The sequence below is a fragment of the Coenobita brevimanus genome, chromosome 18 (assembly GCF_032717465.1).
Source record: "Coenobita brevimanus isolate Jiangsu-jjx chromosome 18, ASM3271746v2, whole genome shotgun sequence".
In the NCBI taxonomy this organism is placed as follows: domain Eukaryota; kingdom Metazoa; phylum Arthropoda; class Malacostraca; order Decapoda; family Coenobitidae; genus Coenobita; species Coenobita brevimanus.
In genome coordinates this window covers 8,757,525-8,781,884 of record NC_136971.1, presented here as the reverse complement: position 1 = coordinate 8,781,884, position 24,360 = coordinate 8,757,525, and the positions used below count along the sequence as shown (strand labels likewise).

Below are 24,360 nucleotides of genomic sequence, written 5' to 3'. Positions count from 1 at the left end.
TGTATAAACCTTGTAATATCATCTTTGCAAGATTAATTCATTTTATGGCAGTTTTCAGTTTTCCTAATGTGCTTCAAACCTGTGAAACATAAATGTAAATATAAAAACTAGTGCAACAACTGTACTATATATTGTACTGTACTGTGAAGCAATATTATAGACTTGAAAAAAATGAACAAGTTAGAAACAGGTTATGTGCATTCAATAAACTTCTATTAGGGTAATATTAGACACTGCAACAACTTAGATGCCCATATGATGTCCACAGTACCAAAGCTCGATTTACAAAGAGTGAAGACTTTCATTTGGCAGCAAATTATCCAGTGAAGCCTGAAAGGTGTTTGCAAGATGTGTGCCACATACATTATACTGACAAGAACAGAAGAGAACAAGTGTTCATTATCAAATGACAAATGCTTTGGATCTTTCCCTGCAAGATCCAGAAAAATATCTTACATATTTGGGCTTACTAACATTGAAAAACATAGTGATTATAATTCATGGCCAGTTAGTAAGTACTTTAGACAAGTTTATGTAATGAACAGTTAGCACAATTATCTCTCCTTTGTTTTCTAAGTGGAAGAGGATAGAGACTTTGAGCAGCACACATGGAAAGGCAGCTTAACAAGCTGTCGTGGTCATGTGCAACATAAGTGTGGCTTAAACTTTATGGATACTGAGTAGTTTTGACAATCGTTACACCTAATTGTTAAATCACCAAAACTGAAAGACGAGTTAAAGAGAGCAAGCTTTGATGGTGTGGTCACAGAGAATGAGTTTAAATAAAGTGGTGAAAAGGCTACATAAAAGGTTGGATGGTAGACCAAGAAGGTGGACATACGTGGTAAATGAGCAAGAGAAAGGCTTGGACATGAAGCTAAGAAATCAATATGGAAGTGTGGTGGTTGATGGCTGGACAAATTTTGAGAGCGTATGATGGGACTAGCATCCTTTTAAACTTGAGTCACCAGACCGGCTGTCTGATAAGAAGCTACAAAGCTGTGTTTGGAAGATATTCCCATGATGGAGCCAGGATTCTGATGACTTGAATGGCGAGTTAATGTGTTTGGCCCATTTCTCTGAGACTGATGCTGATTTGTTTTCTCACATGATGTTTTACTTCTGCATTCTGAAACCTACATCACCTCACCTTTAAAAAAAAAAAAAGGGGAGAGGATGACCATGGTCATACACCATTCATTTAACATTTATACAAGAAAGTCATCACTTTCCTAACCCTTTTTCCATCTAATGTCTAATGATCGTTTGAGATTTGTATTCTCTATCATACCAAAGAGGCAAAGAATGTACAGCTAAATTACAGTACTGGCAGTAAAATTTGCCCAACAATAAACAATGTCCTATGCACTAAAAACTGTAGTACATATCAGCACCCTGACCTTTATTTCTAACAAAACATGGGGTGAGGCAAAAAATCAATATACTGCCAATATGAGCACATAGGCAGCTCAGTGATCCACTAATAGGTCACCACATAAGGAGACAAAAGTAGCTTGCTCTAATGCATGTAAAGACCGTGCAGTTGCTGGAAGTGAGCATTGGACACATATAGTGTGAACAGAAAATGAGGCAGATTGTCTGAAAAACAAATGTCAAAAACACTTCCTCTGCTTATTATATCAGCAGGAAAGCTGACATTATGTACTCTGGAATAAAAATATGTGTAATGTTTTAGCAGGATGCTGCTCCTGCTCACAAGCTTGCATCTGTGACTGCTACCAGATGAGAAATTATACTTAAGAATTGCTCACCCTCTGCAAGTACTAAGTCCAAACTTCTAACGCTGGTAAATTTCTAAATTAAACTATGTCTATTGGCATACATATCCATCTTTGTGTCAAAGCACACTGTGCTGTAAATGCTAATTTCGAAGATTAAGACTGTATTCTATATGGTATTAAAAAATAAAAAAGTCAGTGCCAAGCTGAAAACAATTTTCACTTTCCCCTCATACCTGTCAATGGGGAAGAATGCGCACTACTCATATAGTGTGTTGTTAATGCTCTACTAAAGAAGAAGAAAAAAAGTCATTGCCACGCTGAAAACAATTTTCAATTTCCCCTTATACCTGTCAGTGGGGAAGAATGCTCACTACTCTTATATCAATGTGTTGTTAATGCTTTCTTAAAGAAAGGGTTTGAGCTGGGAAGGTTTGAAAATAATTTACCTCTTTGTACTGACTTAGGCAAATGGCAATCGCATCACCTGGCACTGCTGGTGCATGCCGACTTGTTGTAGAGAGCCTCCTATGGTAAAGGAATGGGATGAATACACAAAACCCAATTCAAATGACGATGAAAAAAATTAAGTTATGCACTTAACTGGTAGTGCCAAATTTGATATCCATAAATAGTGTGCCTTAAGTTAATCAGTCAACATATGCATCTTGTCTAAAGACTAAACATATAACAAATATGTAAGATGAAAGAACTGTCACCTCTCAAAGAAACATTTATTGCCGTCTTAGTACATATGACAGAAAGGATGTTACCAATGGGAGGGAATTTTTTTTTCACATCACATACTTCAATTTTGCTTCCTTCGGAACGAACAACCTGGAACAAAATGAAAATCTGTAAATTATATGTAACGGGTGAATGATAAAATATTGCCTATTAAACCCTGTTATTACATCCAGGCAGTAACCTGCTTGAGGGAAGTTCTCTCAAACTAAGTTATTAAAAACAGTAAATCTGATTGCTTCCCTACTTTCATCTGGCTATTACCAAGCTCCATCAGTTAAGGTGGATATCAAAGAGTCTACTTTAGAGTAATGAAATGCAAGACTAAAGATAATTCTTCATAACCTCCTACAGCCTTCCCCAAACTATTAAGACAAAAGTATACTAGAAGTAGGAAATCTTTTATTGTTGGCTCAAAAAATCTCACTGACGCATAATCAGACTCAATATATCTAACTTGTTTTGCATTCAATTTAACAAAGAACTGTACTTTAAAAATTTCACTGTTTAAAGTACAGCATAAATGCAACTCAATACATTTAGTTCTGTCATTCACAAGTCAAACATGTAAATATCAATGCAATAATACATATGGTATGACAAAATAATGCTACCCACAGACAACCAGTAATGTCTTACTTTTACCAATTCACCTATCATTCAATGTCACAATCACCTACCCAAAACATAAACCTTAATTATATGTTTCATTTTATTATATGGCTCTTGCAATACTTCTGGCAGATGCTGGTGAAGGACATCTCCCACAGTGGCATCAATATAGCCATAAGGCTCTACTGCCCCATTATACAAATGACTTGCAACTTCTTTCCTATCCTCTGGGAGGTGCATGGTGGACAGCATGAAAAAGCAACTTCAGCCTGCAGTCAGCCGGGTTCACATTATAATGAGCCTCCACAAATTCACTTGTCACAATCAAACCATCTTCATCTTTTCCATGGCTCCTCCCACCCTCAAACATAAATTTCTTTTACAATCCTGCTACACAGCAAGTAGGTGGGGTCACCCATCATTCATTCACTCAAATGTACAGGGCCTGTCGAAAAAGAAACCAAACTTTTTAAACAGTGCACCAACTAGCCGGATTAACATGATCACAATGGAAGCATTGCATAGCGGCAACTCTGAGGTTTAGTCTAACACTAGCCACATCACTTAATCATCGTGGTACTTGTGCTGGGGGATGGGGCCTTTGCAGGGACCAAATCCAGAAAGTAGGACAGCTGGGGACAATAGCCGTCTTGTGCTTCGCCAAAAAGCCGTGGATAAGGAGTGACATGTGAGCAGGTGCATTGACACGGTGCAGCATCCAGCTTTATTCATCCTTGCCTCAGGACTCTCCCTTCACACTTCCTCCCTCAAATGCTTCAGGATATCCTAGTAAAACTTTGGTGACTGTCTGACCACAAGGAACAAACTCATGATAAATTATGCCCTTCCAATTTAAAAAATAAAAAAATAAAATAAAATAAATATTCACCTTCACATTTGAGCGACTCTGGTGTGCTTTGCTTTGGTCGCAGTGACAATGTTGCGACCCAGGGCAGCGACTGCCTTTTGACATTGCGCCCATACATGCACATTTCATCACCTGTTGTGGCATTTTTCAGAAAGTTTTCATCAGCATTCAAACAATCAAAAGGCTCCTGACTGACTGACACAATTCTCTTTTTGCTCATCTGTCAGCAGACATCGTAAAAATTTTGTGCCAACACAATGCATCATCAGTTTTTTTTGCTTAAAATCACGTAGCATGAAATTCTACAGATGCCTTTTACTTCGGACACTTCACAGACAGTCAGGCAACGACTTTGATGGATCACAACATGCACTTTCTCAAGGTGATCAACATCTGTTGACATGGAAGGAATGCCAGATTTGGAAACGTCTTCAGTGGATACCCTTCCTGATTTGAACCACTGGAACCACATGTGACATGGCATAAGACTCAAACAATCCTCCTCCATATGCCTGTTGCAATATCTGAAAAGTCTCTTAACAGGTTTTCCCAATCTGAAACAAATTCATGCAAACATGTTGCTCTTCAGGATCCTTCATTGTTCAAATTGCCAAGTGTACTAAACACATTCACTTAAGCATGTGTAAATCGATGAATAAGTGTTGTGACATGATGCAGATAATGTTAGACTCTAAAGCCCAAAGTCACCACCATACAGTGCTCTCAACACAATCTTGCAACACCAGTTAGTTAGTACACTATTTAAAAAGGTTTCTTTTTGGACAGACCTCGTAGTGCTGCCTTTAGGTGACTTTACACCAAGTGGCATGCCCAATGGTTTCATGTAACTCAAGAAATCAATTACAACACTCAGTGGTAACCACATAATCAAATACTGCAATGAGGCTATGTGGAGCCTAGTACAGTGTCCCTGTTAACTGAGTGGAGACACAAATGCAGCATCCACCCAGGAACGAAACCTCCATACCCGGTACTCTTCCCCATGCCTTGCTGTGGCAAGGCATTGTCATAAGCAAGTTTCAGTTCACTGCACAGGACTGTCCTGCAGGGGCGTTTGCTTACCTGCAGTTGAGGAATCTGCTCAGACAGACTGACCAGGGTTACTAGACTACTACTACTAATTCAATCTTGTCAAAAATACATTCTCTGATAGTCAAAATTACATTCTCTCTAATACCCATACTGATAAGTTAGTGTGGGCACTAAAACACTTGCAATCTCTCCACAATACAAATATCACCCTACCCTAGTGGAAAGACCCATCATAATTTGATGAGATTGGTCAATGTTTTCTTGGCAATTGTGCTAAACATACCCACATTAAAGACTTCTGTCAAGAGTCATGTTAAATCTAATCTGAGAGATTAGAATGACCAATGACTCTTAGTTTATATAGCATATATGTTCCCCTCATAACAGACATTACCAAGCCTGAATGGGTCTACTGATATGCAAAGAAATTGTATTACAAGGGAAAAACGGTTCCAACACTGCATACAAACTGGGTTTGCTTGCTTTTGTTAATTATAATGGAGTATAAAATTGGAACACTGGGAAAAAAGGAATGGGTTCAGTATTATCTCAAATTAAAGCAAGAGACTTATAACATTAGAACTCTGGGATAAAGGGAAAGAGTTCAGAACAATCTCTCAAACTCAAGTTATAGACTTCTATCATTAGAGAAAGCCTTCCACACCAGATGTGGCATGAAAGTTATTTGCATTATAAAGTACCGTAATGCTGATAATAAAGAGAGACCATAATCATAAGCAAATACATCTACAGTTAATAACTACTTCAATAGAAACTATTGTTTATACTTGCTACTATCAAATGAGTTTAATCATATAAGGAGAGACCCTCATAATGAAAGAGTTCATTTCAGTTTTAAAGGCCCCAACATGCTTGCATGTGTCGACCTTGGTCACCTAATGGCGGCTCTCCATGCTGCTCAATCTCCGACAGTTTCCCTATTCAGTCCTTTAACCCTGAAGTCACACTCAATGACCTTGTCCCAGGTCTTGTTTGGTCTACCTCTCGCAACCCTACCCTTAACATTAACGCTTCTGACTTTCTGCATCCAATTATCATCCCCCAACCTCCTTATATGCCCAAACCATCTCAATCTACCTCTCCTCATCACAACACCAATGCACTCCAGTCCCATCCTACTTCAACTCTTCCATCATAAACCTAGCCCCCCCCCAACCCCCAGGCTCAAACTCAAGGATGCACGGCACATCCACCTAAAAATTGTCATTTCTGTACATCTGAGCCTGCAAATATCTTCCTTTACTGCCCAGGTCTCACTACCATACAGCATTACATTCCTAACAGCATGCAGGGAGAGCCCTCTCAATGTCAGGAAAGGTACCATAACGGCTCCTTGAATTTCTTCCAACCACTCCCCACTCTAGCCACACAGCTAGCTCCGGCCCCACCTCCAGCACATAACAAGTACCCCAAATAAAAAATCTCTTCCACACACTCAAGAGCCTCACCAGCAAGATCAATCCTTTCGCTCCTGACAATCTCCACATGCTCTCCCCAACAAACCGCAAACATGAAATCAACATTATCTCGCAGTCTAACTCTAATACCACTACATCTCTTATGCACCCACCCACATCACAAACACTCCAAAAGATGGATTTACCTTCCACGCCCTTGTGGCAAATTGCATATGGCCACTCTCCCTCTTCTTTGACAAAAGTAATAGTATCAGGGTCACCTGCCCTAGATACCATCATTTGTTTTAACTGCATTTACTCTTAAGCCTTTGTGCCCCATACCATCTCTCAACTCCCTAAATCTTTCCTCTGCCTCCCTTTCATTCTCTGCAATCAAAACCAATCATCAGCATATAACAACTCCCATAGGAGTCCATTTCTGAAGCCACATGAAAGGGCTTCAAGTACCATACTACGATAAACACAGGGCTCAAGACTGACCCTTATGTACACCAACAATCACGGAAATCTCATCACTCAAATCTCCATTCGCCCTTACCTGGGTGCAAGCACCCTAATACCTAGCTATAACCACCCTAACAAGCCACTCCTCGACTCTGAGATTTCTCACTGCCCACTTCACCACCTCCCTAGGGACTCTGTCAAAGGTCTTCTACAAATCAACAAAAGCAAGGTAGCGATACCTTCCCTTTCCTATATACTTTTCCTGAAGCTGCTGAACAATGAATGACATTAGTGGTCCCTTTGCCTAGCATCATCCCAAACTGCATCTCATAAATATTAACTCTTTCTCTAATCATACCTTCTAGAACTCACTCCATTATCTTCACTTTCTGGTCCAAAAGTTTTATCCCTCAATAATTTCCTCCTTCCGGAGTATCACCTTCCTCTAGTACACATTTACAGTCACACTCTTCAGCCAATCATCTGGGACAACACACTCATATATACAGTAATTATATTTATCAAATCAGTAACTAACCTCACTCCTTTATCTCATGAAGCCTTCAGCATTTCAGCAGTCAACCCAGATACAACTGCTGCCTTCCCCATCTCCATCCTGTCTATTGCCCTAATCAATGCAGCATCAATCAAAGGCCATGGGCCAAGAACTGGATCTGCTGACTCCAAACCTTCCCTGTTTCAGTCAAACTCCTCATTCAGCAAACTGGTTATAATCCCCTCTCCAGGTGTCTTTAATGTTCACCACTACCTTTCCTTCATCATTCTTCACATTGCTCACCTGTGTTATCCCTAATTTTCCCTCTTTATCTGATTTGCCACCTTAAATGTATTTTCCTTTCCACGGTATTTAGGCTATCCAGTAAAAGTCTCTGAGACTCAGATTTTGCCCTGTAAAGCCCTATGCTTGGCAGCGAAGTACAGGCATACCCTGGTTTAACGATGTAACTAGTTAGGTAAAACCCCATCGTTAGGCAGGGTATCGTATATCGGAGTACTTTTAACATGTAAAGCAATGTGAAGCGTTTAACAGCCCTGGGTTTCCCCCCAATCCAAGCCCAAAACCCACCCAACTGAGCCCCAAAACAAGTTTAAAGCCAATCTAAATGGCCTAACAGCTGTCAAGGAAGCTAACCTAAGCTTAACACCTGTAAATAACTCACTCAAACCAACAAATAAAATCTGAAAATCGTCAAATGTAAGTCTGGAAAAAATCAAACTTAGTAAACTGTACCTCAAAATGACATGTTCACCCCACCTATGGCTAAAATACATTAATCTACATCTAAAAACAATTTATAAATCAACCTAAACACAATTTTAGACTAAAATATCATCAAAATTGTTTTTTAAAAAAATCAAAACCCATCATTAAACCAGGGCTTGGCCATCGTGGCACCATTCCCTGCTATCCGAACTCCCTTGCTATGGTTTCCTCATATCTCAGCGATATATAGATAAATGTAGATGATGTACATTCCAATTTCCACTCAATTAACACTGGCGTGCCTCAAGGATCAGTTCTGGCTCCAACCCTACTCCTAATTCACATTAATGATCTCATCTGTCACCCATAATCCCATCCATACATATGCAGATGACTCAACACTTCACAATTCATTCCCACTTAAACACCCATTCACAAAGTAATACAGCCATCCTCATAGATCAGGTCTTATCTAGGATCACTGAATAGCAACAAAATAACCTTGTCTCATTTAATGCTAGTAAAACCAAATACAGTATATGCAATTTACTAACAGACAGATACTGCCAGATTCCTATATTACCTTCAATGCTACTAATATTCCTATCTCCACAAGTATTGAAATTCTCGGTGTTTCACTTAACAATGCCCTCTCGGTGTTTCACTTAACAATGCCCTCAGCTGGACCTCTCATGTCAAATCACTTACTAAAACCACCTCAAAGAAACTTGGATTATTGTACAGACTTCGTAGCTACTTCAGTAACGAGCTGTTAGCTATAGTTTATAAGCCATGTATGCTCTCAGCCGGAATACTGCTCACTCTTGTGGAATGGATGTGGAGAGGTTGCACTAAAACTAGACAAAATTCAGAACAAAGCTGTTAGAATTATTAATAACCCTGCTATTACAAATAAACTATCTCCCCTACAGGTAAGAAGGAATGTTGTCTCCCTTGCATTATTTTACAGATACTTTTATGGCAACTGCTCAGATGAAGTTGCATCCACCGTGCCACCTCTCCATGCCTTCCCCTGTGCTACACGGGCATCTGGTGGCACTCACGACTGGACTGTCACGTTGCAGAACGTCTACCTATTAGAAATCTTTCATTCCCAGAACTGCATCTCTTTGGAACTCACTTCCCCAGAGTTGTTTCCCCCACAAACTTCAACCTACAGCTGTTCAAGTCCAACTGTTACAGATTTTTAATGAATGGAGGACACCAGTAATCTGGTCTCCTTTCTCTACCACTATATCCACAGTAACTAATGTACTGCTACTGTATGGTACTGGATTTTAAGTTTCCATGTGACCTACCAAGCTGATTTACCAGTTTTCCAGATATTATATTACCAATTGAAGGGAAAAGTTGTCATAATTTATAACCTATCATTACCAGGTACAGTTTTGTGATCTTAGTCTCCTTGAAGGACATACATACCGTCCGTTAACTTCGCTTTGCCTCCCGTTGGCTGGCATAGCACTGTCGCACAGCCTACACAAGCCACAACTGTCTGCGCATGCGAGAACACTGTAGAAATCTTGAAACAACCTGAAACAAGATTTTTTTTTTTTTAACACCAAAATTCTAACATTAAACTCTTGAAAAATGGAAAAAGTACAGTGCCTGCACCATTCAGCATGTTTCAGATCAAGAGGTGCATCTGTAAAAAACTGCCATTAATTATGATTATAGTCTCAAAGAAGCATGTCACTCATTCAAATAAAGTTGTCTGTAAGAGAACTGTAATAAACAATCTACCTTTCTATTTTTACCCAAGAAGAGTAGGTATTCTCATCCTGGGAACACATATGAGAACCCTTGAGCAACATGGCACAATGCATTATACACATGGGCTTAATACATAAACTTCTTTTCAATTATGTGAGTAAAAAACTATCAATGATCTTAACTTGACATCACACTTGATTACTTTCTCCTTAAATACAGTAAAACCTCAATATATATTAGACTTCACTATACCGGAATTCGCTTTTATTGGAGTCCAGGAGCCAACTGGAATAATGTCTGATATTTTGGAATAAATTCCAGAGAATGCAACTTCAGCACGGACCAGAGAAAGTACGAGTAAAACCTCAACATATATTGGACTTCACTACAACGGAATTCGCTTTTATCGGAGTCCAGGAGCCAACTGGAATAATGTCTGATATTTTGGAATAAATTCCAGAGAATGCAACTTCAGCACGGACCAGAGAAAGTACGAGAAACTAATCTATATGAGGGTATTGTCAGTATCGCTTGTGTGATCGCGCGTTGGTTAGTGGCAGGCTGGCAGTATCACTACTTGCCTCATTGTTACCCACTGTAGGATAATTCAGCCTCATATCTTGGTCTGTGGGGGAGAGCGGTAATTTTACAAAATCTTAGCAAAATGTGGGGTAATTACTAATTTTTTGCATGAGCGATACTTACTTTGCAGCACAAGATAAATGATATAGTACAGTAAAAGTCCTCTCATTCAGCATCTTCAGGACCAAGCGCGTGTCGCAAGAGCGGAAATTGTCGAATGACCAGAAAATCCTGCCAAAAAGATTCTAGCAATCATGGCCAGTCATCCCAATGCAATCACAGTGTCTAGCAAGTATTACTGACCAGAACAAAGCACTAAATATTTAAAAAGCAACTTGTATTTAATGTATTTAATGATACAATACACATGAACTTACCATAACCTAGGTGTATTTACGTGTACACCTTCAAATAACATGGATTTCGAAAGGTCTTAAAATAGCATGGCTTTTGAATGGTCCCGCTCACAAAGCCAGACACTTACGAGTCATGATGGCCGACGCTGCATGCAGTCTTGGAATGCAGAAATCTTCAGAAGCGCTTAGCTAGTTTAAAATGCTCTAATCTATAAGTAAACTATTCAAATTTTCATGCTAAATTGGACTTCAAAATGCACTTTATATATAAGAATCTAATATTTAATGGTGCTAAATTATCAAGAGCACTAAATCACTGTAAAAAGTGCTAGATCTAGTGCCAACGGCACCAAACTGGCAACTACGGGTGCACAAGTACCAACGATGAGCAGACGACCCCATTACAGGTGCCAATCGGCGCAGCATACGTGCCAGAAGAGCAGAGAACTTTCGTAATGAGACTATTTATGACGACCGCTGAAAGAACGGAAATACCCTTCGACCAGATGCTGAATGAGAGGGTTTTTACTGTATACAGAAAAGGAATACGAAAAAATAAATTCCATCCATCCATCCATCAACCAACCCTTCATTGCCCCATGAGGAGCGTAGGAGCCCAGAGATAAGCAGTTGGTCCTGACATTTAAGATAAGAATGAAAAAATAAATACAGAAAATAAAAAAAAATACTATACTCATAAAAGAAAAAAAAAAAAAAAAAGTAGTTAGGATTATGACAGTAAGAATTTAGCAGTTATGTTTGGTGGTTCAATTAGGTTAGAAACAGGTTATCAGGTTAGGTAAGGTTGGGTAAAGTTAAGACTGCTACAACTTACCTTAAACTGCTAGAAGTTAGCAATTATGTGTGGTGGTTTGGTTAGGTTAGAATAATCCTAACCACTGCCTTTTAAAAATCCTCTATTACCCTCAGTCTAGAGTCTACTGTCAAAAGAAAAATTGCTTCAATGATAAGTAATAAGTCACCCATCGTTATAGAAAATGCTTCTCATGCATCTGGCAGACGACAGGGCATCAGCTGCTCAGGCCCTAGTCTTGCATTAAACAAGAGAAACCACATTTTGTTGTTGCTATATACTGGCATATAAATAAACACAGTACCAACTAATATCATAATATTTTCATCCTGAGCCTTAAGGTAATGAAGCGATATGTAGGGTAATATTAGTGTCTGTGTAGGGCAGAGAGGTCTTTGGGGATTGGCAACACTGGCCCGTGCTCTCGACCCAGGTCTCAGCTCTGTCTGACCCACGGTGCCTCAGTGTAGGTATTCTCCTAGGTGCTCTTACCATCCTGCAATTTTCCCCCCTACAAATTATGAAACGGCTTCTGCCCTGGTGCTGTTGCTACTGCTACTGCTGCTGATGATAATGATGTTGACAATTATGATGATGATGTACACAGGCAAAGTGAACATTTTTAGTTTGTAGGATTGTAAATAATAAGGTGCATGAAGTGTACAGTACAGTATCTGAGGTGTTTAAAATTGTAACAATAAAGTGGTAGGTGGGGGTGCTCACCATTCACTCTCAATGTAGTACTGCTCTCTCAAGTGTCTGCCCTTTCCTCTCCTCCACCCTTCCTTCCTTCCATCTTCTTCTGTTGTTCTTTCCTTTATTATTTCCTTTTCGTTCTGCCTGTGGGTGACGCTATAGTACACTGAGTGGCAAGCCAAATAGTTTCCTGTACACCAGAAAACCATTTACTACGCTGGGTGGTAACCATATGACCAAATTTTGGCGCCTGGTGGTTTAGTGGGTAATTACGGTACTCCAATCAGACTGAGTCAGTGAAGGTTTATATCCAAGGGATGGTTGGAGTATTGCTCACGTAATGCCACTGAGGGATGAGTGAGGCTAGTCACTCTCATCTTAAATGTCAGGACCAACTTGCCTAACCCCGGGCTCCTACGCTCCTCATGGGGAAACATAGGATTGGATGATGGATGGATGGAACAATAAAGTACAGTATTTTCTAAGTGCTAAAAATGTGGAAAAATGGTGTAGTGGTTTACTGTAAGTGCCTTTAAGTTTAACAGGTCCATCACCAACCTCCCCAGTATAATCATCTTGACTGTACAGACTTCACTAATGGACTTCAGCTATGTAGTTACACCATAATAAGGTAAATAAAAGACATGTTTATCAGTGTACAGTACAGTATTACTATATATATATGGTACCATTTGATTACTGTACTGAATGCATAATACATTACTGTACAGTACCGCAATGGTAGTGAAAACGGTGATGCCACAGGGAAAAACCTTTGGTGCGTCTGGACTAATATCAGACATATCGGAAAAATTGTAGATTAGCATGGAAAACCAGATGTCGCTTTTATCGGAATTTTGTTTTTTTTGGACTAGCTTGGGTCCCAATTACTCCAGTATATCAAGGTTCTACTGTATTCTGCTCCAAGCAGGGAGATCACAGGCGAGCCTCAACACTGTGCACTGTGTAATGCATTAGTTCTGTTGTTCTCAGACAATTTTTAGATGCTTGGTGGTCTAGTGGGCTAAGACTCTCTAAATGGATGTAGCCTCAAAGAGTCTCATTTCAAGGTGTGGTTGGAGTTTACTATACACAATGCTGGCTAAGGGGTGAGAAACTGGTTATTATTACCCTAAGTGTCTGGAGTGAGTACCCAGCCACAGAATCCTAAGCTCCAGATGAATCAATGCGAGACTGAATGACAGAATGGGTGAGCGTCAATACTGTGTACCAGACTAATGCGGTGCATTAGCTCTGTTGTTCTCAGACAATTTTTAGATGCCTAAAGGTCTAGTGAACTAAGGCACTCCGTATGGACGTAACCACAAGGGGTCGCATTTCAAGGCGTGGTTGAGTTTACTGCACACAATGCTGACTAAGGGGTAAGAAACTGGTCATTCTTACCCTAAATGTCTGAAGTGAGTACCTAGCCACAGAACCCTAAGCTCCAGATGAATCAATGGTGGTCTGAATGACAGACAGAAGATGGAATAAAAAGCAGTAATCAAAGAAGTGACAGATTCTGTATGGAGACAAGTGCATGTTGAAAGCAAATTACTCACTGACTGGCTATTGCATAATGAATAGTAGACTTGAGTTTAGATCACCTGGCTTTAGTGGTTTGATGATAGAAGCCTCAGGATGGATAAGGTTGTGTTAACATGCTATGGTTCATATACAAGTGGTGGTCAGAGGTTTTTCTATTATACAAAACATTACATGAGACACAGGATACTTAAATTCTCTTTAATATGAAAGCCAGCTTCAGACCCTACTAAGACTGAAAGGATATACTAATTTTTTTTCCCCTAATGCCACAATTGGTGGACAACACCAAATCTATCTACATTACCATATCTATTTTTCAAATTTAAACCTGTTTACACTGAATAATCTTTTACCTTGTTTAGAAAAATCTACATATCCCATGGCCTATATGTTCTTGTACACTAACATGCAGCATCCATGGTCAGTCCATAGTAAGTACTAGTTCTAGACCAATATATGCAGACACTTCATCATTAAAATGTTTTACACCCTCTTTTGCAAAGTGTAAGCAGGTGAAACTACGTCATCAACATTCATGCACCCATGTGTGCATGTGTCCATGCATGCACGTGTGTCTTTGTTTCTTTTTGCTTGATTGTTTGCCTATCTGTTTACCTTTGTCTACAGCAGTGTGTGTGTGTGTGTGTGTGTGTGTGTGTGCAGATTTGCACTACTGACTGATAGTGTTCCAAGCAAGATCAATCCATTTGTAATCTACAAACTGACTTATTTTTGCAATGATGATGATGATGGATGTCCCACTTTTTTTTTTTTTTTTTTTTTTTTTTTAAATGCGAGGAAGAAGGAACCAAAGGTCATGAGCCTGCAGTAACAGTTCCCTCCAAGAGAAAAACAAAATACAATAGAGAGCCAAATTCAAGATCCGATCATTTTGAGATGCCTGGACACACTGCGTTTGAAAGACTGGAGATCATAGGCAGCAGGAAATACAGACAGAGGGAGACAGTTCCAGAGCTGACCTGTTGCATAAATGAAACACTGGGAGTAACGGTTAACTCTTGCATTAGAGAGTTGGACAGAAAAGGGATGAGAGTTTGCTGCCAGACGGGTGCTACGCGCCTGTCGTAGAGGTGGAGGAATGCAAGCAGACAGTTCAGAGGAGCAGTGACCATTAAAGTAGCGATAGAAAAGAGATAAAGATGCAACAGAGCGGCGAAGAGACAGAGGCTGAAGGGAGTCAGTAAGAGGAGGAGAGTTAATGAGACGAAAAGCCTTTGACTCCACCCTATTGAGAAGAGCTGTATGTGGGGAGCCTCCCCACACATGAGAGTTGTACTCCACACAGGGGCGGATAAAACCCCTGTATAGAGTCAACAATTGTGCAGGGGTAAAGAAAGAGCGGAGTCGGCTTAGCACACCCAATCTCTTGGAAGCAGATTTTACAAGAGATGTAATATGATTTTTCCAAGATAAGTCCCGAGTAAATGAAACCCCAAGCATGTTCAAGGATGATGCAGGATTAAGCTGAATATTATTAAACATTAGTGGGTATACCTGTGGAAGATTTTGTCGGGTTGATAGGTGTAAGAACTGAGTCTTAGATGCATTAAAGACAACCATATTATTTTTACCCCAGTCAGAGATACGAGCCAAGTCAGACATTAGGTGTGCCATAGCCTCATCCCTTGTTTGCTGAAGAAACTGTTGAGATGGGCGTTGCGGGAACCGAATGGAAAGGTGAAGGGTGGAGTCATCAGCGTATGAGTGGACAGGGTTAGATGTACAGCTTAGAAGATCATTGATGAGTAAAAGGAAGAGAGTTGGTGATAGGACAGAGCCCTGAGGAACACCACTGTTGATAGATCTAGGAGAAGAACGATGGCCGTCTACAACAGCGGCTATAGAACAACCAGAAAGGAAACTAGCGATGAAGGCACAGATAGAAGGATAGAAACCGTAGGAGGGCAGTTTGGAAATTAAAGATTTATGCCAGACTCGATCGAAAGCCTTTGAGATGTCAAGTGCAATGGCAAAGCTTTCGCCAAAGTCCCGAAAGGAGGATGACCAGGAGTCTGAAAGGTAGGTGAGAAGATCGCCAGTGGAGCGTCCCTGACGGAACCCATACTGACGATCGGAAAGAAGGTTGTGATAGGAAAGATGCCTTAAAATTTTTCTATTAAGAATTGACTCGAAAACTTTTGAAATACAGGACGTTAGAGCAATTGGACAATAGTTGGAGGGTTGGGAGTGGTCACCCTTCTTTGGGACTGGCTGAATGAGAGCAAACTTCCAGCAAGAAGGAAAGGTACAAGTTGACAGACAAAGGCGAAAGAGTTTGCCTAGGCAGGGTGTAAGCACAGAAGCACAGTTCTTGAGAACAACAGGAGGGACCCCATCAGGCCCATATGCCTTGTTAGTACTGAGGCCAGTGATGGCAGAAAATACATCAACTGAAGACATTTTAATGTCAGCCATGAGGAAGTCAGAGGGGGGAAGTGATGGAGGAACAGCACCGGAATCGTCTAAGGTGGAATTGGAGGAGAAAGTCTGTGCGAAGAGATCTGCTTTATCAGTAGAAGAAATAGCTACAGAACCATCAGAGTAGAAAAGAGGAGGGAAGGATGAAGAGGTAAAGTTGTTAGAAAGATTTTTGGCAAGGTGCCAGAATGAGCGGGAAGAATTCGAGTTGGAGAGTTGAGAGCATTTAGTATGGATGAAATTATTTTTAGTAGAGCGAAAAACAGACTTAGCACGATTCCGGGCAGAAACGTAAAGACGATGTGATTCAGGGGTGGGTTGGCTCCGGTACCTCTTGTAGGCCTTCTCCTTGTTGCGGACAGCATTAGAACAAGCATGATTAAACCAAGGCTTTCTTGCGTTAGTCAAAGGATATGAGAAAGGAATGTATGCTTCCATGCCCGAGAGAATAACCTCTGTAATGCGCAAGGCACACTCAGATGGCTCACGGCCATGGAAGCAATAATCATTCCAGGGAAAATCAAAGAAGTACTGCCTGAGGGCCTCCCAGTCCACAGCTCCAAAATGCTGAAATGTTATGTTTTCTATCAACTGACAAGCAGCTATCTTTGAAGCTTTTTCAGTCTCATACCACCTATGAATGGGTTTTATGTTGCTTGTCCATTAACAAAGATAAACTTTACAGCTGCTAATTCCGTTAACACTAGCCTACATGTAGGAAAACGGATACAGACTGATAGACTGACTGACAGACAGACAAACCAATGTAACATTCACAATGATATTCATACTAACCAAAAGGATAATCTCTCCCTCCTCCTAAAGAGGGAACATCAACTTAACAGTTCTGGTACAGTATACACCATATTATTCAAGAGCACAAATGAATAAATGGCTAAAAAGGTGGATGAACGAAGGGACATTTATGCTGGTGTCAGTAGGGAAATTTATAACAAATACTTGTTACCAGGAATGAAATGAGAAAACCTTTAACCCCTTAACCGCAGGGCGTCACTTTCGTGACGCTTGGGAGCAAGGGATCATACCGCGGGGCGTCGCTTTTGTGATTCTGTGTTATTTTGAATTCACCCGGGCTTCCAAGTGGGGGCTTGTATCATCTATCAGTACTGCCAATGTCCAACACTAGTCAGCACTCCTAATCTCATCTGTACTTCCATCCACTGTTGACAATTTAGCCATTTCTCCCCGTTCTTGACTTCCCTTCCTACCCCCCCTCCATAACCCTATCCTCTCGCCTGCCCGGAAAGCTACGCTAAGTAAATCTTCCCTGGAATTTTTCACTGATTTCATCCATTGAAATAAGCCCTATGCTCTATTCTTATACCCAATAATATATACAAGAAAGAAATAAGGTAAGTGAGAGTGCCATACACCTGGAATTGGCTAATTATCACCTGACAACACCTCACGTGCACTCGTTCGCTAATTTTCGCTGTTTTTTTCCCCTTGAAATATGCCATATAATCTATTTTCGTAATAAATATACATATAAGGAGGGAAGGGAGAAGCCTAAGTGATATTTACATTCACCTGGAACTACCTAATTTATAATGTATTGTCTAGATTTCCTGCCAATCATTTCAGTGAAATACATAGCTGTTTCAAGAGTTACGTTGGTAGTACTGAATATCCCCTAAGTAGGCCTCTACCCGGGCCAGCCCTCCCTTATCAGTTCTCTCTCATCTTCCGAAGAGGAGGTACGGCTGTTCCTCTTGCTGACTTCAGGGCCTTTTTCACCCCCATGCAAAGGGCCCTGTGACCTTTACCCCCTACTAAACCTCGTGTGGAAAGAGGAAAAGGGCTGACAATTGATAAAAGAGTGACTACGATCTTTCTATTAAGTAAAACAGTGCAAGTGGAATTGTAAATAATGTGTAAACAGCAAGTGAAAGTAATGAATGTAAATATAAGTGAACAATGGAAAATAGTTTTATAAGTTACTTCAAGTGACAGTGCATAACACAGTGTAAATAAACAATGGAAAATAGTTTTATAAGTTACTTCAAGTGACAGTGCATAACACAGTGTAAATAAAATAGAAATGTAAATAACGTAAATAAAATAGAGAACGTAAACAGAAATGCAAATGAGTAGTATTATAAGAATACGAGTATATACCCTAGGAGTAATGAAAGTGAAAGTTTCACTCTAGCATGTCTGAATACTATGAGTTATGAGAGAGAAGATGAAAGTGACATTCACTCTCAATGCTAGTATACAGGACGAGAAAGTGAATGCTACGTATTTTACTGAAAGAAATTGAATCCCTGCAGTGACAATAAACTAATACTACTGAAGGAAACTTATGGATAAAGACTGTAGATATATATAAGTGTTATACAATAATAGAAATATAAAGTGTGAGGGGTTTTATGAATAATAAATGACAGAGTACCAAGAGTGAACTAGCGCAAGTGCGGCGGTCAGACGCGCTCATAATTTTCATTGCTTTCACAGTGGTTTTTTTTTTGGAGTATGGATCCCAAACTACTTGAAAATCATAGAGTAGTGTTTATAATGTTAATATCTGGCTGTGGTAATCATATTACGGGCTGTCGGGAAGTGTAAAGTGGAGACTTCGTTACCCAACTTCAGAGGTCTCCACAAGTCCTACGGTAACTGACGAAGGCTCAACAAACATTCCAGGAGAAAGCTGAAGGTATGTGCCATAAGCATATATAATTTTAATATTCAAGGACTAATAACTGATTTTTGGCAAATATCTTTTGAGAGTCTGTCGGAGCCCGAATAACCCCGCGGCACACGCAAAACATCGGTGAACATGCCCGCGGTGTAGGGGTTAATAACACGACTGCAGTTACATGATTTCATTGATAGTAGGAAAGCTCATACCATTGCTCATTCATCATCTAATCCTGTGTTGCCCCATGAGCAGCAAAGGAGACTGGAATTAGGGAAGTTGGTCCTGACATTTAAGATTAGAGTGACCAGCCTCATTCATCCCTAAGTGGCATAACGTGAGCAATAAACCCCAACCCCCATACAGATATAAACCAGCACAGGCTCAATCCGACTGGAGCACCTTAATTACCCACCAAATCACCAGGCATCGTAATTTGGTTATATGGTTACCACCCACCGTAGTAAATGGTTTCCTGGGTTACAAGTAACCATTCGGCTTGTCGCTCAGTGTCGAGACCATAAGGCAGCACTACACTGAGTGAGCAGGTGATGGGCGCCCCCACATAAAATATAAGTGCCAAACCATTTTTCTGGACTTTAATTGTTCTAAGTAATTTTTTGCATTAATCAAGTTTGTGCTCTGGCTAAACTGTTCTCTGCACCAAAACTAGTCTATCTATATCTATCTACACCCAAACATCTTAATCCCATAAGAAGTCTCAGTAATATTCAGCTTCACAGCTTAGATCAGTGAACACAAGCCCCAACTCCCTACCCACTGACTCCCCCCCCCCCTTGCCACCTTTCTCTACCACACTCATCCTCCTCCCACTTGCTAACTCAACCCCTTTCTAAGGAATGACAAATACCATTCCTTGATTTAGCCTACTTGAATTTAGCTCTCTCTTGTATTTTTTCTCTTGGAAGGAATAGTTATTGTGGGCCTGTGGCCTTTGGTTCCTTCTTCCTAGCATATATATATATATATATATATATATATATATATATATATATAAATATATATATATATAAATATATATATATATAAATATATATATATATATATATATATATATATATATATATATATATATATATATTAAGACTGCAGAGTACACTGCATGTTGTGTGGAGGTGGGTGGGTAGGAGTACACATTTGTAAGATAAAATCAGTTAGTATGAGTGATGATTTTGAAAAGGAAAAGTACCAGTAGCCTGCAGTTCATCACACCCATCTCCTTTGTAGATTCTCATGAGATTGAGGTGTTAACTGGTAACCAATACGCCTACCACGATCTGTTTTTATATAATCTTCCTGATAGCTGATGATCCCAAAACAATCTAGTTGCCTGCTACCATGTTTTCTCAAGTCTTGGTGAACAATACTGTATCTAAGGAACCTTTCCTTAATACGCTGCACCTATATGAATCATACCTGGGCATTTGACATCCATGAAATAGGAGTTGGGGTGCTGTACAAGTCGCTTGAGCTTGCACTTCCTCTTCTCCTCAATAGGTGAGGGGTGCAGGAGATCCTTGGCAAGCTGCAAACCAAACCATGTGTTAATAAGGTTGTACAGTACTGTATATGGAACTGAACTCCACAACTATAAACACTGACTTCAATTAACCTCGCCTCAACAAACTTAGATACTCAAAGCTGGACTAATAACTGAAGTGATATTAGTACTAAGGTACCCAACACTAATAATCAAAAAGCCACCTAGAAGGTATCACTTATGCCACATTCAAATATCTATTCACTAATCTACAGTATGGAATACCCTGCACTTGCAGAGATACCAGTACCTGGCTCTACACTGACAATGGACTGGCGAGTATGGTACCGTAAATCCACAGTAGCAATGGTTTCTGCATCTGGATGAGATGCAAAAGAATTGTCTGTATCTTCCCTATGGAAGTTTAGTTATTCCAGGCCCTGGTGTTCTGCAAAAGAATTGTCTGTATCTTCCCTATGGAAGTTTAGTAAATCCAGGCCCTGGTGTTCTGGCACCATTTCCATCCTCCTACTCCCCCTCCAACTATCACAAGCTCTGATGAGGAGGCAGTGGTTAGCCTTTTTGGCCCAAGGATATTTTCCACCTTATTCCTGCTACCATCATATTATTTTACTGACTTAAATGATCTCCCGTATACTGTAAAGGGAAAACATTTATTAAAGCAATATATATGCTCACCATTTTAAAGTTTAATATATCCTCACCATTTAAAAGCTTCCTATGCTAAATAAAATCATCTGGCTACAGCAAGAATAAAATAAGACATCCTCTGACCAAAACAACTGTCAGGAACCATGTTAATCTCATCTAAGAGATTTGAATTTACATGGGTTCCTATTTAATTTTGCATATTCTTTCCCCCCAAAACAGACATAACAAGCCTGAATGGGTCTACTGATATGCACAACAAGAACAGCATAAAATTAAAAATTTGCACCTGAACAATGAATGATAACTGGGTTCCAGTATACAGTACCGTATTCTACTTAGCATAACAGCTTGGCGGTTATAACAATCTTAGAAATACTGTTAAGGTACATTAATATCTCCACTCTTTACTTTACAGATATCTTTAAGAAAGTAATCTTTTCCTAATAATTTGCACTACTGCCAATGCATTTTCTATGATACATGATACACCTGAAATTACAGTACAGCAATTGGACATGCCACGTTGAGTACACCGCTTCCCGTCCGATCAGCGAAGTTAAGCAACGTTGGGTCTGGTTAGTACTTGGATGGGTGACCGCCTGGGAACACCAGATGCTGTTGGCATAATGTTCTCCCTACGTGTCAAGTGGGGTTGGTGGAGGATTAGTGCCCCTCCCTGTAAAACAATTAACTCTAAGCCCTTGGCCACCCCGTTTGGGATACATGGCGTCTGGCAATGAATGAATGAATGAATTGGACAAACTGCAAGAGAGCTCCCATTCACAAGTGACGAAAATTTTTTGCCAGCCATTACCTTTCAGAACTGCAAACTTTATCTGATACCCTAGTTCTGTGGAAATAAATCTCTAAATCATTCGAAATAGGGGTAAATTGCACCCTAGTGAAAAAATAAAATACCACGACTAATAAACGACAAAAATTCCAAATAAGGGTAGGTTCGCAAGGCCAAATGATTAGTGAGGGATTAACTTTGGAGCTGAATCAACCTGCAAGTCAGCCAAAAATCAAAAAATCAATTGAAATACATAAAAAATTATTGGAAAAAATTAAACATGGGTGCAACAAAGGATAAAAATTCCAAAATGGTTGCATTACTTTCACACATTAATTTTACAGTCCAGTATAAAAACTTTTAAATATAAGAATATAGTCAAAATCTTCCCCTTTATGGGACATGCACACTAGCACCTGGAATTAGGTTTGCAGGGGAAAAAGGGAGTAATTTCCTAAAGGATTGCACCTCAAGTGCGTGTTCTGAGGTAAAGCTCAGCGGACTCAGGACAGGAATGCTGGGATTCCTGCCGGAGAAACCAGAGATACCATACTGCTTACATCAAAGTGGTATATTTTTTCTTATCTACCGAGTCTGACAAGAGTAGCATAACCATACAATAACCCCCCAAATATCCATCATAATGCAGTAAAGCCATGTCAGAAAATGATATTTTTTTTAATTTCTATACTGCTGTACTACCCCTCACTCACCCCTATTTATGAAAGTGATCAGAACAATTTGAGGACAAATGAGTTTTGAGTCTAATTTAACCCACTGCCCTAAGTATGATGCCATTAAACCAAACTTGGTGCTCTTTAGTAACATATATTGTTACTACAGAATTTGGGAGACATACATTAATTATGCAAAAGAAGATAATCCCCATCATAAAATTTTCATATTTGTTATGTGTTGTTTGCACAGTGCCCCAATGCAGAAAGTACTCCTTCATCCTAGACTGCATGCACAAGATTGTTCATGCATGAGCAGAAGCCAGCACCAATCCAGTTATCATCTGCATACACTTCCCTTATAGGAAACCTACCACTCCAGCTAACCTTAACTCATGGAACCTTTCGGCGATATTGGACGCAGGTCTAGTTAGTCCATTATGTCCAGATCTTACCCATCTCCCATGTTCAAACTAATGTGGTGGCCAGGGATGAATGTTGTTTTTTCCTCAAAATTTACGTCATCCTTACCAGGAGGCTTTGCCCCCAGACCCTTGATTTCAAACAAGGAGAACTTTCTGTATACAACACCAGGAGGCCCCCTGCAGTTCATCCAAAATTTCCATCAATCAGTAATGGAAGCTCTTACCATACATTTGCCTGAAACTGTTTGTATTGTCCTCTGTGACTACACCAGGACACTACCTGAAGCTTCAACAAAATCTGAAATATAGGGCAATAAACATAGTGTCCTGGCTCCCTAAACTTTGGAAAAACTGAATAAATCTGGCATGGCATTCCCCCCCACCATCTTACTTCTAATTAGGGCACATTAGGTGCAGTGGTGTTTAACATGTTAGGGTGTGACCAGTAAATGGCTTAATATGGTACTGGCTACACAACATTTAGATAAAGAAAAGACCTCTGATAATGAATCAGACTGGTGCCGAAATTGAATAAAAATTCTGAGGGTACGATAGCATTTAAATTGCTTCATCGAGTTGAAAGGGTTAAAGTAGCATTAATACACACACATAAATAAATACTCATACTGAAGCAAATAGGGAAGTCATTACAGATTAACCCCATCCCTAACACACCACCTGGTGTCAGGACCCCCACCACTCCGCCATCCCTTATCAATTGCTAGGCCGCTCAACAACTATTTTCTTTACACGTTTCGTAATGTGCATTTAGCCCGACCTCAAAATTAGTATCAATCGCACTTTACGTGAAGTCATTATATACTTTCTGGAGGATATGCCAGAATATTATAAAGCCAATGGTGAAGATGGCCGCTACCACGTTAGTACACACACGCTGACTCCTTACACTTCCTTAATCACATTTATCATCTATATACTTATAGATTACAACGAATCTCGATATATAGATACTCGGAGCATTCGTTCACCCTTATATAACACCAATGAATCTATATGAAACCAAACAACGTCACAAAGTGTCACCAAAGATTGAAAACTCACAGGCATGTTTAGTGTATTCCTCTAAGGGCACGAAAAGAACCTGCTTGAGTGTGGTGGAAACGAGAGAGCGTCGACATGCGCATCGGCAATAGCCCACCACCTCGCTCTGGTTGCACAATTTAATCAGTTTATTTTGCATATGTAAAATCAAACAATTTCCCAAAGCATAAATTGATCACTATATAATAAGCTTTTATAGCAGTTTATTCATATCCTTCGTGGCTCCCTGTGTTATGGCAACATTTACGTAACTGCACGTATGACCGTATTTTTTTGTT

At 39.9% G+C, this 24,360-nt stretch overlaps 1 protein-coding gene and 1 non-coding gene across 2 annotated transcripts; one reads left to right on the top strand and one right to left on the bottom strand.

Annotated features, from left to right (window-relative positions):
- Positions 1-2,456: 2,456 nt before the first annotated feature.
- On the bottom strand, positions 2,457-24,157 carry RpS27 (ribosomal protein S27). Its single transcript, XM_080266121.1, has 4 exons — positions 24,083-24,157; positions 20,393-20,501; positions 9,568-9,678; positions 2,457-2,576 (listed from the first exon to the last, which is right to left on the bottom strand). The coding sequence occupies exons 1-4, from the start codon at positions 24,086-24,088 to the stop codon at positions 2,548-2,550; spliced, it is 255 nt and encodes an 84-aa protein (XP_080122247.1). The 5' UTR covers positions 24,089-24,157; the 3' UTR covers positions 2,457-2,547.
- On the top strand, positions 21,634-21,752 carry LOC145391560 (5S ribosomal RNA). The gene has a single exon (XR_013895878.1). It is a non-coding gene; the product is annotated as a 5S ribosomal RNA (ribosomal RNA).
- Positions 24,158-24,360: the final 203 nt, after the last annotated feature.

What these genes read in the sequence shown, in the direction of transcription:
- RpS27 (XM_080266121.1), bottom strand. An exon ending in CATGGATGTCAAATGCCCAG is followed by an intron (nt 9,679 to 20,392) that starts GTATGATTCATA and finishes ATCTTGTTTCAG; the next exon opens with GTTGTTTCAAGATTTCTACA. An exon ending in CAAAGCGAAGTTAACGGACG is followed by an intron (nt 2,577 to 9,567) that starts GTATGTATGTCC and finishes ATTTTGTTCCAG; the next exon opens with GTTGTTCGTTCCGAAGGAAG.